At 42.4% G+C, this 15,501-nt stretch overlaps 1 protein-coding gene across 1 annotated transcript in view; it reads left to right on the top strand.

The window, feature by feature from the left end:
* The window catches only part of LOC139279583 (orexin/Hypocretin receptor type 1-like), a 50,240-nt gene that overhangs the window by 22,794 nt on the left and 11,945 nt on the right, over positions 1 to 15,501 (top strand). Inside the window, exons 3-6 of the mRNA XM_070898704.1 lie at positions 2,757 to 2,935; positions 4,544 to 4,823; positions 9,337 to 9,500; positions 12,351 to 12,529. Of these exons, the coding sequence (XP_070754805.1) occupies positions 2,757 to 2,935; positions 4,544 to 4,823; positions 9,337 to 9,500; positions 12,351 to 12,529 (802 nt within the window). The remainder of the gene's footprint in view (positions 1 to 2,756; positions 2,936 to 4,543; positions 4,824 to 9,336; positions 9,501 to 12,350; positions 12,530 to 15,501) is intronic.

Genomic DNA, 15,501 nt, shown 5'->3' with positions numbered 1-15,501 from the left:
TGATTCATGTACAAGGACACCCAGGTCCCTCTGAAAATCAACGTTTCCCAATCTCTCACCATTTAAATACTCTGCTTTTCTATTTTTCTTACCAAAGTAGATAATTTCACATTTCTCCACATTATACTCCATCTGCCACATTCTTGCCCACTCACTTAACCCATCTATATCAGTTTGCAGCCTCTTTGTATCCCCGTCACAATTTACTTTCCCACCCAGCTTTGTATCGTCAGCAAACTTGGGTACATTATACTTTGGAAAAAGGTATATTAATAATGAAATTGCACAAAGCTGTGGATAGAGTCATAGCAAAATTACAACACAGAAGGAGGCCATTCAGCCCATCGTGTCCATACTGGATGTTGGACCTTTTACTGATTGACTACATGTTGATGACCTTTGTAATAGCACGATAGGATCCAATAATCCCACAACTTTCTTATATAACGTTGATCAGAAATTCGGTCATGAACGGTCATTGGTCCCTGCAGGATTTTCAGCCCATCAATTTTAGTTCTAAGTTTGTAAAAGATACCGGGCGCAAAATTCGGATCCATAGTGTCCGTTATGTGGGGTGAATCGCACCAGACGCCACAGTGAGCATCTGCCAGAAGTATACAGAGCAGACAGATCATGATCTGAGACCAGTGTTGCTATGTTGTGAGGCATGCAGTGTGCTCAATGTGTGAGGGTGAGGTGAAGCTATGAATGTTAGGTATGAGTCCTGATTGATAGAGGTTATTGGGAGGTGAATGATGGAGGTGTGCTGAGGCTAGTGGTGCAGCTGGTAGGATATGGCATTTGAAGATACATTTACTAACCTTGACTACTCGTGTGAGGTCATTGAACTTCCTATGGCAATGGAACCAGATCCTCGGGGCTTGACTGCTGGCATTGACCACCCCAGCTATCTTCTCCCACTGCGTGTGTCTGGAGGGCCTCCTGCGTATACAGCACATCTCTCCTCCTTTCCACCTCCTCCACCAATGCAGCATTGGAAAACTTTGGAGCCCGCTCTCTCCTTCATTGTACCAGTATTGAGTGTTTCCCAGGTCAGAATCAGTGGTAAAATGACTTGCAGCACCTACTTCAGTTGCAATGCATGGTTTTAAGAGGTGCAGGTTGGCTTTAAGCAATGCAGGCTAGCTTTAACTTGTGCTAGCCTCTCTCAATTTCGGGCTTCCTGCTGATGGTCCAGTTAGAGCTGGCTGCACACAGAAATCATGTTAATCAGCAGGAAGCACGAAGTTGGTGTGTTGCCTGCATCACATTGAACATGTGCAGGTTAATCGCACACTGCGATCCCCTCGCCCATTTTCAGGGACTATCAAATTTTGCCCCCATTCTGTCCTGCCGTTTTAGTCTGCCGACTGCTTTTTGAAAGGCTGGAGTGCCCTCTGGTGGTAAAACTGGGTTATGACCCTCATAACATTCAGAAATATTTTTGTACCTATTTCCCATTAATAGAATCCTGTTCTCAATGAATAGAATAGGTACTAAAAATGAATGTTGAACGTGATTGGACAAATTCAAAACTCAATCTCACATACTATTCTCCATTTGAAAATAGATGGTTCTACAAAGACACCAGTATAATACTTGGCAGTGAATTTCCGATCATCTGCTGTTGCTGCTCTGAAAGAGCCACAGAAATTCTGCCTCTTTATTTCTTACCATCCATTATGTTAAAGGCGTGATAATGCAGTTATCGTGGATGGTACTGTTTCTCAAGCTGATTCACTGCAAAATTCAAATATTAATTGCATATATCAGAAGTTATTCCTGTTCTGTACAATGTGAGCATCAATTTCTACTGACAATAATCAGAACGAAAATGCACCAACTCCTGTTCTTTACAATATCTTTACTTGTCCTGCGCTTATCACTTTAAGGGAACTAAGCTCCAGTCTGGGTTGTTATCATTCATTGTGTTGTATGAAGGACTTTAATTTATTACAAAAGTCTATTCTAGCTAATGGAGAATGACTAGTAAAAGTTCTGATTAACTTTATGTTACAAATCGTAGTTGCCTTGTCCTCTACTTTAATGCTTTGTATTTATAATTCTACCCAATTTTGTAAATACGTTTGATTGGTTGTTTTAACCTGTTGAATGTTTGATTTGTCTATAATATTTCATGACTGTCTGAAGGGAGCAGAACACAAAGCGATGATTGATGCAGCAGTAGTAGAACAACAAATGAGCTCATTGCCAGCCTCCATTCACTCTGGTCCACAGTTATTGCCAGTAGGGAAAGCAAAATGATGTAGATTTCTGACGGTAAGGGACATGGGCTGGTGCCAAAAATCCCAGGCAGGCTGTTGAATGAGAGATACACAAAAAAATCAGAAACTGCAATAATAGCTCTTTATATTTTTAGCCTGCTATCGCTCCACAAATTTGACCCCCCCTCCACCCCCCCCCCCCCAACAATAAACCCCATGATCAGATATGGGCCTGGTGTGCCATAATATCATAATATGACAATAATTAAGAAACAGTAAAAGTCACCAGCAGATTCCTATGTTGACAGATTAGTCACTAACAGAATAGTGACTCCTGGAGAGTTGTCACAATACATAAAAGATCACGGCGTAGAGAAAAACTGTGAACGGGAGAGCATAAAAACGTGAAATGCTAGAAATACAATATAGACCGATCAGCATCAGAGAGAGGAAAATTGATTAATATTTTGGATGGGATTCTTCATCGGATTCTAATTTCATTTTTGTACCGACTGACTTTTTCTGTTCCAGTGTGCTTTGCAGTGTGGAAGAACCATCACATGCAGACTGTGACAAACTACTTCATCGTGAACCTGTCACTGGCAGATGTGTTGGTCACTGCCATCTGCCTGCCTGCCAGCCTGGTGGTGGATATCACTGAGACCTGGTTTTTCGGTCAGACCCTTTGCAAAGTGATACCCTATTTACAGGTACAGCTATCTCGACTCTCTGACCGAGTTAGCCATGTAATCTCTCTGCCCTGGAAATTACAAGCGTGTGAACACATTTTAGCAGAGGCAATAACACATTTAAAATAAATGGGATATTACCTTCATTACAATAGCACGGAAAAGAATTTCATATGAATGTTAATATAAGGCTTCCAACTTTCATTTAACACGGTTGAATATTTAAAAACAAATTATAATCATCACCACTACTTTTCCCCTTCTAGGTCCTTTCTATTTTCTCCCTCTCCCATTGTATGGGATGGTCCAGGCCTTAGGCTCCTTAGTTGTTTTCTGACGTGGGGGCGGCAGGCAGGCAGGGTGCGGGCGGCAGACTATTTCTGCCAGTTGCCCGTCCCTCTGAGCACACTGCCCTCCCGCTGGGCTCAATCTCACCAGCCTAAATGATAACTGGGAAAACTCTTCCAATGAGAGTTTGTGTGTCAATCGACATGGGGCCTTGAACTCCCACCCTTTAACTGAGAGCCAAATCTCCACCAGTGTTGTATATGAGAAGGCCTGCAAACCAAATCCATCATTCCAACTGCCTGTTTAGATAGGTTTGGGTTTTAAACTTCAGTTCAATACTCATCCCTTCATCTGACTAACATTCCTGCATTCCCGAGGAAAACCACTTGCTAAATTAGCAAACGGAGGAGGCTATATCCTGATCATCCGAATGTGGCCTCACCACTGAGCTCAAGCTTGGGAAAGGGTCAATGTATGATGAACTGCGCAATAACTGCTTTGCTGCGGACATCAAATAATTAAAGTTTTGATTTAAAGTTGCTTTTTCATTGGTTGTGGAGGAGTGCTTCCATCAAGGGGTACAGTAGTATAGTGGTTATGTTACTGGTCGAGTAATCCAGAAACCTGGACTAATGATCTGGGGACACGAGTTCAAATTCCACCATGGCAGCTGGGGAATTTAAATTCAATTAAATAAATCTGGAATATTTTTAAAAGTTAGTATCAATAATGGTGACCATGAAACTAACAGATTGTTGGGAAAACCCATCTGGTTCACTAATGTCCTTTAGGGAAGGAAATCTGCTGCCCTCAAATAGCCTAGCAATCCACTCAGTTGCACCAAACCGCTACAACAAAGTCAGCACTGTGGGAGTGCCTTCATCTCACGGACTGCAGCGGTTCAAGGCGGCGGCTCACCACCACCTTCTCAAGGGCAATTCGGGATGGGGAATAAATGCTGGTCTGACCAGTGATGCCCACATCCAGTGAACGAATAAATAAATAAATAACTGATTGCGGTGAAGTGAAGCTCACACACTGACTGGCAACCCCAATATAAAGATGGCAGATTCGCTAAGACCAGGAAAACCTTGTAAAGAAAATGTCATATTCATGTGCACCTGAAACCAATTTGCATCAATGCAACAGTCGTTTTATAACATAAGGATGCTATTTTTTTTTATAAAACATTATTTTTAAATAAAAAGTTTCTTTACAGAAAAACTCTCAGACTAGGATTAAGGTAAATTACTGCTACTAAAGCAGATTGCAGTGGTTTCAGATTCACAACAGAACAATTGTGTTTTGGGTTTAATTCTGACGCTGGCCTTTCTTTTGCAGACAGTGTCAGTGTCTGTGTCAGTCCTGACTCCCAGCTCCATAGCTCTTGATCGCTGGTACGCAATTTGCCATCCCTTACTGTTTAAAAGCACAGCAAAGCGAGCTCGGAACAGCATCATTGTTATCTGGCTCATATCCTTCGTGATAATGATTCCTCAAGCTATTGTAATGGAATACAGCAGCATGATCCCAGAATTAGCCAATAAAACCATGCTTTTCTCGGTCTGTAACCAGCACTGGGGAGGCGAGTACATGAGGCATCGGTGGACCATATTGTACCGTAAGAGAATTGTGCCGCTTTCGGGACTAAAAATCTTTTATATATTTGAAAAGGAAGCATATTCAGGTAGATAAGGTGGTTAAGAAAGCATACCAGATACTTGCCTTTATTCACCAAGGCATAGAATATAAGAGCAGGGAGGTTATGCTTGAACTGTATAAAAAACTAGTTAGGCCACAACTAGAGCACTGCGTGCAGTTCTGGTCTCCGCATTACAGGAAAGATATGATTGCACTAGAGAGGGTACAGAGGAGATTTACGAGGATGTTGCCTGGACTGGAGAACTATGAGGAAAGATTGGATAGGCTGGGATTGTTTTCTTTCGAACAGAGGAGGCTGAGCGGAGAACATAAGAACATAAGAAATCGGAGCAGGAAATTTGGCCCCTCGATCCTGCTCCGCCGTTTAATAAGATCGTGGCTGATCTGATCTTGGGCTCAACTCCACTTCCCTGCCCGCTCCCCACAACCCTTTACTCCCTTATCATTCAAAAATCTGTCTATTTCCACAGCTCTCAGGGCAGAGAATTCTACAGATTTACAACCCTCAGAGAAGAAATTCCTCCACATCTCAGTTCTAAATAGGCGACCCCTTATTCTGAAACTATGTCCCCTAGTTCTAGATTTCCCCATGAGTGGAAATATCTTCTCTGCATCTACCTTGTCGAGCCCACTCAGTATCTTATATGTTTCAATAAGATCACCTCTCATTCTTCTAAACTCCATGATTATAGGCCCAACCTGCTCAACCTATCTTCATAAGTCAACCCCTTCATCTCAGGAATCAACCTAGTGAACCTTCTCTGAACTGCCTCCAATGCAAGTATATCCCTCCTTAAATAAGGAGACCAAAACTGTATGCAGTACTCCAGGTGTGGTCTCACCAATACCCTGTACAGTTGTATCAGGACTTCCCTTCTTTTATACTCTATCCCACTTGCAATAAAGGCCAACATTCTATTTGTCTTCCTAGTTACTTGCAGTACCTGCATACTAACTTTGTGTTTCATGCACAAGGACCCCCAGGTCCCTCTGTACTGCAGCATTTTATAATCTCCATTTAAGTAATAATTTGCTTTTTTATTTTTCCTGCCAAAGTGGATAACATCACTCTTTCCCACATTATACTCCATCTGTCAAATTTTTGCCCACTCACAGCCTGTCTATATCCCTTTGCAGATTCTTTGTGACCTCCTCACAACTTGCTTTCCCACCCATCTTTGTATCATCAGCAAACTTGGCTACATTACACTCGGTCCCTTTTACCAAGCCATTAATGTAGATTGTAAATAGTTGAGGCCCCAGCACCGATCCTTGCGGCACCCCACTAGTTACTGTCTGCCAACCGAAAAATTACCCATTTATCCCGACTCCCTGCTTTCTGTTAGTTAGCCGATCCTCTATCCATGCTGATATATTACCCCCAACCCCGTGAGCTTTTCTCTTGTGCAGTAACCTTTATGTGGCACCTTATCGAATGCCTTCTGGAAATCCAAATACACCACATCCACTGGTTCCCCCTTATCCACTCTGCTTGTTACATCCTCAAAGAATTCAAGCAAATTTGTCAAACATGATTTCCTTTTCATAAAACCATGCTGACTCTGTTTGACTGCATCATGATTTTCCAAATGTCCTGCTACTACTTCCTTAATAATGGACTCCCTGCATTTTCCCAACAACAGATATTAGGATCATCCCTGTTACATTATGATCCAGCTTTGGGCATGCTTGGAGGCATTTCCGAGGCATGATCACCTCTGATAGACCCAGCAGAGACTTGATTGAGGTGTATAAAATTATGAGGGGCTGAGATAGAGTGCATAGGAGGGACCAATTTCCCTGAGCAAAGAGGTCACTAACCATGGGGCATAGATTTAAAGTAATTAGTAGAAGAGAGTTGAGGAAAATCTTTTTTTTTTAAACCCAGAAGGTGGTAGGGATTTGGAACTCTCTGCCTGATGGAGTGGTAGAGGCAGAAGCCCTCATAAGCATTTAAAAAGTACTTGGACGTGCACTTGAAGTGCTGTAACCTACAGGCTACGGACCAAGACCTGGAAAGTGGGACTAGGCTGGATAGCTCTTTTCCAGCCGGCTCGGACATGATAGGCGGAATGGCCTCCTTCTGTGCCATAAATTTCTATGATTCTATGTTTTAGTTAACCATTACCTCCTACTTAATAGCATAACATTGTGCAGTTAAGTAGGGTATACGTCAAAGTAACCCACACTCAAATGAGTGACATCTTTCACCCGCATTGCTATCCCTTCATAGTTTTTAATTTTTGACCATAACTATGAACCGTAAGTAAACAATTACTCAATAAACTAATGAAAAAATGGCCTTATTTAGTTTAAGAGAAAGGTTGCCACTACAGGGTAAAAATTCTGGCTTGCCAGGATAGGTAGCACAGATCTGGGGCACAATACTGGCAGAGTGGGGAGGGGGACGGCAGAACCTGGACACACTGGGTTCCTATGCCTCACACCTTCCCAAGAAAATTATAGCCCAGGATCGTACCCGTTACATTAAGATCCAGCTTTGGGCATTCGCCCCCGATAGGCCCAGCAGATCCCATGCCAGCTGAGAGCAGAGGGTCCTTGGCCTTCTGAAGGACCCAATCAACCTGATCCTGGATTTCAGGTGCCCCCTTTCAGAGGGGGAAGGGTGGTACTCTGACTCCCGCCTTTTCAGCCAGTGGGGTCACTTCTGTTGCGTTGCTGCCGACGCAGATACCCATCCTGAATATTCAAAGAACCGTCGTCCCGAGATTTGGGACGGGATAAGTGCCACGGCACGGCAGCAGACAGAAGCCCGCCACACTTCATCTCCTCCAGGGACGTCGAGGGATCTCCCGGCTGGTATTTTAAACATAGTTTTACGAAGAAAATTCACATTAGTTCAGACACTGCTGCACCTGCTATGAAGCATTTGGTTGGTGGTAGTCAGGGTCAAAGATCAGGGCGTGGTACATCTGTAACCATGCAGTGAGAATAAATCTTAAAAGCAAAATCTCTTGCGTGTAAATGTTTTATACAAGAGTAGGTTAAGCGTACATTTGTGATGAGAGACAGATTGGTACTGTATCAAATTAATGGGATTAAACAATTAAACAATGCAGAGTTAAAAAGGTACCACCTTTATTGTTTTTTTTAGTGAAAGTTCAACAGTCTAACTGAATGAGAAATACAGGAAGGGTGGCATCTTTCATTAATCTTGCACTCTGACAAGAAAATAAAAATTTTCTTTACTTTTTTGGGGGAAACGTTACATTTCTCTACTCATCAAGGCAAGGAATGTCATTATTGGGGAATGAAGCCCTTTCTCATGTTGGACACTCAGTGTCACTATCAAACACTTCCAGATCAAGTATAGCACAGCCAACTGCTGTTAAGTCCCTCCACTCTGCCCCAGCAACATGACTCAATCTCGATATCAGAGGAGCACTCCCACTGCTCCAGTGTGAATGTTTCCATTTCTTACACAAACAATCTCTGAGTGAGATTGTCAGAGATTTTGTTCACATGAAACAGAATAGCCATTCAAGTAGAGAACTCCTTCGGCGTGATTAGGCAGAGTTCAGCATTAATGATTTCTCACTGTTGCTGTACTAAGGAGTTCTTGGGTAGGCTTAGTGCCAGGGTCAGTCCACTATGAAAACATTACCACAGAGCAGCCGTGTTGAACACAGCGATGAGTTTACACAATATATGTTGAACAACAAACTCCTTCACTTTTTTTTATGAATAGGATTGAAATGGTAGCAGGAAATATCACCAATCACCTCACTGGACCCTCTCTAGTGTCTAAGCCACAGTAAAGTATCTCATAAGATACTTTACCATAATAAACTTGCCCATTTTTAAAGAGTATCGTATTTTTAAATTGATTATCTCAATGCAAGTCAATGTTTCTCCTTCAATAAATGCACCCCTTCCTGATGACTGTGATCTAAATCTAATGGTTTACCCTTTGGCATGAATATTCCATTCAAATAATTTCACTTGCATCAGAAAAGTAACAGCAAAATATTTTGCAAAGTGAAAACTGGTGGCTTCTTTCAATGTAATGGATGGATAGAGCCTTAAAGCAATCAGATACATAAAGTCTGTCAGTCATAGATATCAGCCAATAAGTAGGAAAGTTTAAATTTTTTCCCCAAATAGACATCCTTTAGCAGTAGGAAAGTTTGCCACCCCAGAGGAAAGCATTATCTAAGAATATTATTGAACAAGGAACATTTATTTTATTATTGAGATCTCAACGTGAAGAGTCGAGGTCCATAGCGCAGGACAGGCGTGTAGCTCAGGGTATCACCAAGGTTGGAAAGACCAGTGAAGATAATGCAAATGAAGAAGTAATATTTGGGTGACACCAAGTTAAGGCTTAAAAATACTCTGTAGACTGTAAGCAGAGAAGACTGGCAGAAGTAAAGAGTTCCATAGTGACATCAACAATAATACCATGTTACCCATCGACTATAAAATCTGTTTCTTTCTTTTTCTTTTTCCAGATAACGTCTATCACGTTTGCTTTTGTATAGTAACCTACATGGCTCCTTTATTATTGATGTTTTTTGCATATTTTCAAATATTTAGAAAGCTGTGTAGACAGATAGGTGCACAAACAGCCTTTGGAAAGCTAGCATCTACAAAAACAGAACTGATCATTTCCTACGTACAGCAACGAAAACTGGTGTAAACTGGGAAAAAGTCTTCTGATGTGTAACCCACAAAAAGTGTTGCACGTTATTTTTTAAATTTGGGACCTGACCTTTAGGTGCAGAATGCTTCTGTGCAGCTTCCAGTGCTTTCCAGTTCATTGGCAGCAGTTACTCCAAAATATTTATTACTGAATTTGAAATTAATTTGATGAAGCACGCACATGTCAAAAATCAGTTCCTTCTTTCCAAAAATGGTAATTTCCTCAAGTGAATGAATCAGTTTAGTAAGAACTTAAGTCAACCAGAATATTTGTAAAATCAACGTCCTTAACAACAGAAAAGCATTCCCAATTTTCACAGCGGCATTACGAATAAAATGTACGGCGAGACAAAGAAGGCATCATCAGGAGAGGTGACCAAAAGCTTGATCAAAGATTGCCTGGAGCCCCCTCGGTAACATGGCCCACCCCCACCTCTCACTCAGCCCAGCTACTGGTCAAAGCCTCAGCCATGCTGTTGTCACCGCTAGACTCAACCATTCCAAGTTCCGCTCACCCCTTCCTATTCCTGTAACCTCCTCCAGCCCTACAAACCCCCCCAAACTTTCCATTCCTGTGACTCGTCCCTCCTGTGAAGAAAAGGAAAGGTTTACCGAGGGCACTGGAGATTGTGGGGCTGAGGTGTCCGTAGGCATGACCACCAATGATGGGGGCCAGCAAGACTTTGTGCGGGTTAGGTGTTAGGGTAGCAGAGGTTTGGATGAGTTGAAGTTTGGTGAGGAAGCTGGCCAGGAGAGTGTTGGAATAGTTGAGGTTTCAGATTAGCTGTGAGCAATGCCACAGGAGAGTTACCAGTCATGTAAAGGATTACTAAGTAAATCGTAAATGATCTGTGCCATAATGGGAAGTGTCATGTATGTATGCTTGGGGTTACTAGCCACCAGGGGTCATTGGGCTGTACACACGTGTGCGCGGGCCAGGTATATAAGGCAAGCCACCATGTAATGTGGACATTTTGGGCCCGAATAAAGTTGAGCCAGGTTTGCACCTGAGTGAGTTTACTGTATTCTGCTTATCGAGTTATTACATACATAACAGGAAGAAAGGTACATGGAGGTGGGTGGTGAAGACAAGAGAGCTTTAATAGAAAATAGAGAGCAAAGCTGCATCACCTAAGGGTCTGAAAATAGAATGCTTTAGATCATTGATGCAGAGAAAGAGTAAAACATCCTCATATATATATGTAAATGTGTAGTTTCATAGAATATGTGTGTGGATATATAGCTACATGTACACTATATGTCTATGTAAACTAGAGCCATTCGGTCCCTGTCACAAACTCCATTCCCTAGCCACTGACTCTATCCCTCTCCCCAACTTCTGTCTGAGGCTGAACCAGACTGTTCGCAACCTTGGTGTCATATTTGACCTTGAAATGAGCTTCCGACTACAAATCCACAGCATAACTAAGACCACCTATTTCTCCCGTCGTAACATTGCTCGTCTCTGCCCTTACCTCATCTCATCCGTTGCTGAAGCCCTCATCCATGCCTTTGTTAGCTCTAGACTTGATTACTCCAATGCATTGCTGGCCTCCCACGTTCTACCCTACATAAACTAGAGGCGATCCAAAACTTGGCTACATTGGCTCCCGGTTAAGCAATGTCTCGATATTAAAATTCTTATCCTTATTTGCAAATCCCTCCATGGCCTTGCTCCTCCCTATTTCTGTAATCTCCTCCAGCCCCATGACTCCCTGAGACATCTGCGCTCCTCTAATTCTGCCCTCTTGAGCATCTCTGATTATAATCGCTCAGCCATTGGTGGCCGTGCCTTCTGTTGCCTAGGCCCTAAGCTCTGGAACTCCCTGCCTAAACCTCTCTATGTCTCCTTCCTCCTTTAAGACACTCCTCAAAACATACCTCTTTGACCAAGCTTTTGGTCACCTGTGCTAATTTCTCCTTATGCGGCTTGGTGTCAAATTGTTTATCTCATAATACTCCTGTGAAGTGCCTTGGGACATTTTACTACATTAAAGGCACTATATAAATACAAGTTGTTATTGTAGTTTCGTAGAATGTGTGTGGATATATAGCTATATGTACAGTGGCTTCATAAAATATATATGTGCATGTATGTTTCTTGAGAATCCAATTTTAAAACGAAACATTCAAAAATTGATCCAATTTAGTCTCTCCATTGTTCCTGTTTGATACAAAACAGTAATCTACTTTAAAAAAAATTCCTCTTTTTTCTCTCCCTGATATTGTTCTCTGGTTTTTCAGTGTTCATCGCTTGTCGCTCCTGAAAGTGCTGCCTTACGCTGTGGTCCCACGGGCTTTTGTATCTCTGGTATCTATGTAAACGTGTGAGCCCTAGACACTGAGCATTAATGGGCTGGCGGACAATATGGCTCAGCACAGTTAAGCCAAGGCCAATCACTCTTTACCCTTATGATGCCAACATTACCACAGCAGTTGGGATCAACTAATTCAGCACAGCGATTGATCTTCTGATCCTGTGAACAGCCCAGAAGGAAAATCACAGGGGCATTAATAATGTGGTTTTTTTTCCCCATTTTCTTTGAACACTTTTGATTATAGTTATCACAATGTTGGAGAAAGGTAAAAGGGCTGCTTGACTGGGTGGTTCCGGAGGTCCTAGGATGAAATCTCCAGGAATGCGTCTGACCCGAGTTGGCAACCCTAGACCCATTTGACGGCGTGGCTCGATGTCACATCTTTTGAGCCACTGAGTCATGAGAGGCCTCAGATAATTCTTCTCACTCCGTGTTCTCTTCCCTCAGATCCCTGGAACATCGTCAGCCACACTTGCACGTAAGTGGAAGCCACACTCGCACGTAAGTGGAAGCCACACTCAGCACACTGTTCAATGCATTCGCAAGAAGGGACGGCACAAAGAACATCTTCCGCGGAGATCAAGCAGATGAGAGCCCGGAGAAAGACTGCTCGCATGCTGATGGTGGTGTTGCTAGTATTTGCATTGTGCTACCTTCCCATCAGCATCCTCAATATCTTAAAGAGGTGAGTGACCGTGGTAATACTGTGAGCTCTCGCGCCACTGAGAAAACGCTCATAGAACGACGTCGAATTTACAGCACAGAAACAGGCCATTCAACCCAACTGCTCTATGCCAGTGTTCATGCTCCACACCAGCTCAATTCCAAATAAGCACACACCCAATCAAGAAGAAAGAAGTCATTCATTTTGAAGACAGTTTTAAATATTATAGTTCTAATGTAATCAAAGACTGTTAAAGTAAAGTAAGAAACAGGTTCCTGTTCTCCAGTATTGCCGCCTGCTGCCCCATCTTCAATTTCCATTTTGGGACACAGCTAGTAAAATGGACACTGATTTCCCCAGCAAGCTTATTATGTGAGCAGCTGAGCCAGAGAGACCAGGAGAGCCCAAGACAGCCCAAGACCAATCCTCAGTCTATTTTCATTAGCTGATCTCAGTTGGGACAATAATTGGGGGGCCTGCCCCGTCCACCTCCATGGCACAAACCTGGTATTGCAGTACTTCCAGGAACGGTGCAGCTTTGGCTCTAGTCCTTTTGACTAAGAGCAAAATCATTGGCGCAGAGTGATCTTTGATGTGCGCAAGGTGACCTTTGGCGTTTATGATCTGACAAGTTGATCTGACAAAGAATTGGAAAGATTGGCAACGAATAAAACATTTTTTTTTTTTAAAAACAATTGGGGTGCTGCAATGGTCCTCGGTCCCTTCGACTTAGGGAGATGAGAGGTGGTGGGGGGAGCAGCCACAATTCCTGCTTCTCAGTAATGAGTATGCATGGATGTTGAGTCAGTGTAGTACTGAGTGTGGCTGAATAAACTGCCAACACTCATTGTCCAGGCTCAAACGTGGCTATTTGGCTATGGCACTGGAGAAAGAAAGACTTGCATTTATATAGAACCTTTACAGCCAATGAGGTATTTTTGGAGCATAGTCACTGTTGTAATGTAGGAAACACAGCAGCCAATTTGCGCACAGCAAGCTCCCACAAACAGCAATGTAATAATGACCAGATAATCTGTTTTTGTTATGTTGATTAAGGGATAAATATTGGCCAGGACACCAGGGATAACTCCCCTGCTCTTCTTTGAAATAGTGCCATGGGATCTTTTATATCCACCTGAGAGAGCAGACTTGGCCTCGGTTTAATGTCTCATCTGAAATACGGCCCCTCCGACAGTGCAGTACTCCCTCAGCACTGCACTGGAGTGTCAGCCTAGATTTTTGTGTTCGAGGCCCTGGAGTGGGACTTGAACCCACAACCTTTGGTCTCAGAGACGAGGGTACTACCCACTGAGCCACGGCTGACACAAAAGAGCAATGACCACAACACAGCTATACCCCAGTAAGGAGTTAACCTTGTGAGAAGAGAAGAGAAAGAAATAAAACTGGAAAGGAGGGAAAAATAAGGGTTAACATAAATCATTACCGAAAGATTGAAAACCATTTGGTTGATCAAAATACCACTCTATTAAAGGGTTCCTTATCAGAAGCGGAAGAGCCTTGAAGAATTGTGCATTGTTTTACATCACTCATTGTGATGCGCAATGGCATTTTTCAAAACAACTTATCTCCTCATATCAGATGTAAAATAGCAGAATGTGATAGCCAGCAACGTTTTAGTAGTGACAATCTTTCAGTAAAGGGACATGTGGTCTGTTTGTGCTTTTGTAATTCAAAGTGCTTTTGAATTATATCACACTAAGTTTGTACACTAAAAGGTTGATAGTGGCATGACATAGTAATATAATTGCACCTACCTTGATAAAATATTTACATTTAATTTCAAATTAAGAAAGAAATGGCTGAAGTCCGTGCCACAGCAGAAATAAACTAGCAGCCAATGTGGAAGAATTTAAATCTCTCCTACGTGACTATTTGTGTCCGACAGAAATGTAGCTGCAACAAAAACCTTCCCTACGGTGCCAAGACCTTGTTAAACTGTGTGTTCTCCTTCGCTTCCCCTCAAAGTCAAGTCCCAGTTTGTTTACAATCCATATCATAACTGATTGGTAATGTCATGTCGCGATTGTAAAACATAACCTTCAAACCTTCATTGGTAGAAGGCAAGAAATGCCATGTGACAACAGTCACATTACTTAAAATACCCTGTACCTTATTGACATTTGAAAAAGGAAATTATTACAATAACAATTTGGACTAAGCAGTGATTTAACTACAGTCTCTTTTATAATAGATATTCTGAAGAGTTCAGTATAGAAGAGGCAGTCCATTTAACTCACCCTCTCGTAAACATTTAGGATTCTTCCACCACAGCATCTAACTGCCTTCTGAATGGCTCCAGAGTTTTTATCTCCATTAAATGTTCGATTGGTTCTTGGTAGTACTCATTCCTGAGTCTAAAGGTGGTGGTATCAAAACTCACGGAAAACACAGATAACCTGAAACTGCCCTACTTCCTGTTTTCAGCCACGCCAAAAAAGGGGCGTGACATTGTTAATTACATTTTTAAAAACATCTGGTGTTGCTTGTTATAATTTGTTATGGCCTTGCTAATGAGCGTTCAAAGATGTGGCAATTTTGCTGTGGAGGGTGGGAATTAAAACAAGCAGGCAGGAATTAGCTCTTGACCTGGAATTAATTGGATGGAACAACTAAACTCTTTCGGCAGAGCATCTGTTCAATGTAGATTTTTTTTCTGCAACAGCTACATTAATTGGCTCATTGACAGCATTGGCAGAAAGACTTGCATTTATATAGCGCCTTTCACGACCACCAGATGTCTCAAAACTCTTTACAGCCAATGAAGTACTTTTGGAGTGTAGTCAGTGTTGTAATTTGCAGAAAAAGGCTTCACAGAAGCGAAGAATCCATTTGAGGCTGAGCACCCATCCTACCAACTACCAGTGCACCTTTAAACGGTCTTCTGCACTGCATTCACCGGCACGTTAATCAGCTCAGCAGTGTTAGGCTCAAAGACACTTACAACGTTGTGTAATAAATTATTGGGCAGCTCT

The sequence above is a fragment of the Pristiophorus japonicus genome, chromosome 14 (genome assembly GCF_044704955.1).
Source record: "Pristiophorus japonicus isolate sPriJap1 chromosome 14, sPriJap1.hap1, whole genome shotgun sequence".
NCBI lineage: Eukaryota > Metazoa > Chordata > Chondrichthyes > Pristiophoridae > Pristiophorus > Pristiophorus japonicus.
This window is presented reverse-complemented; position numbering and strand designations above follow the sequence as displayed.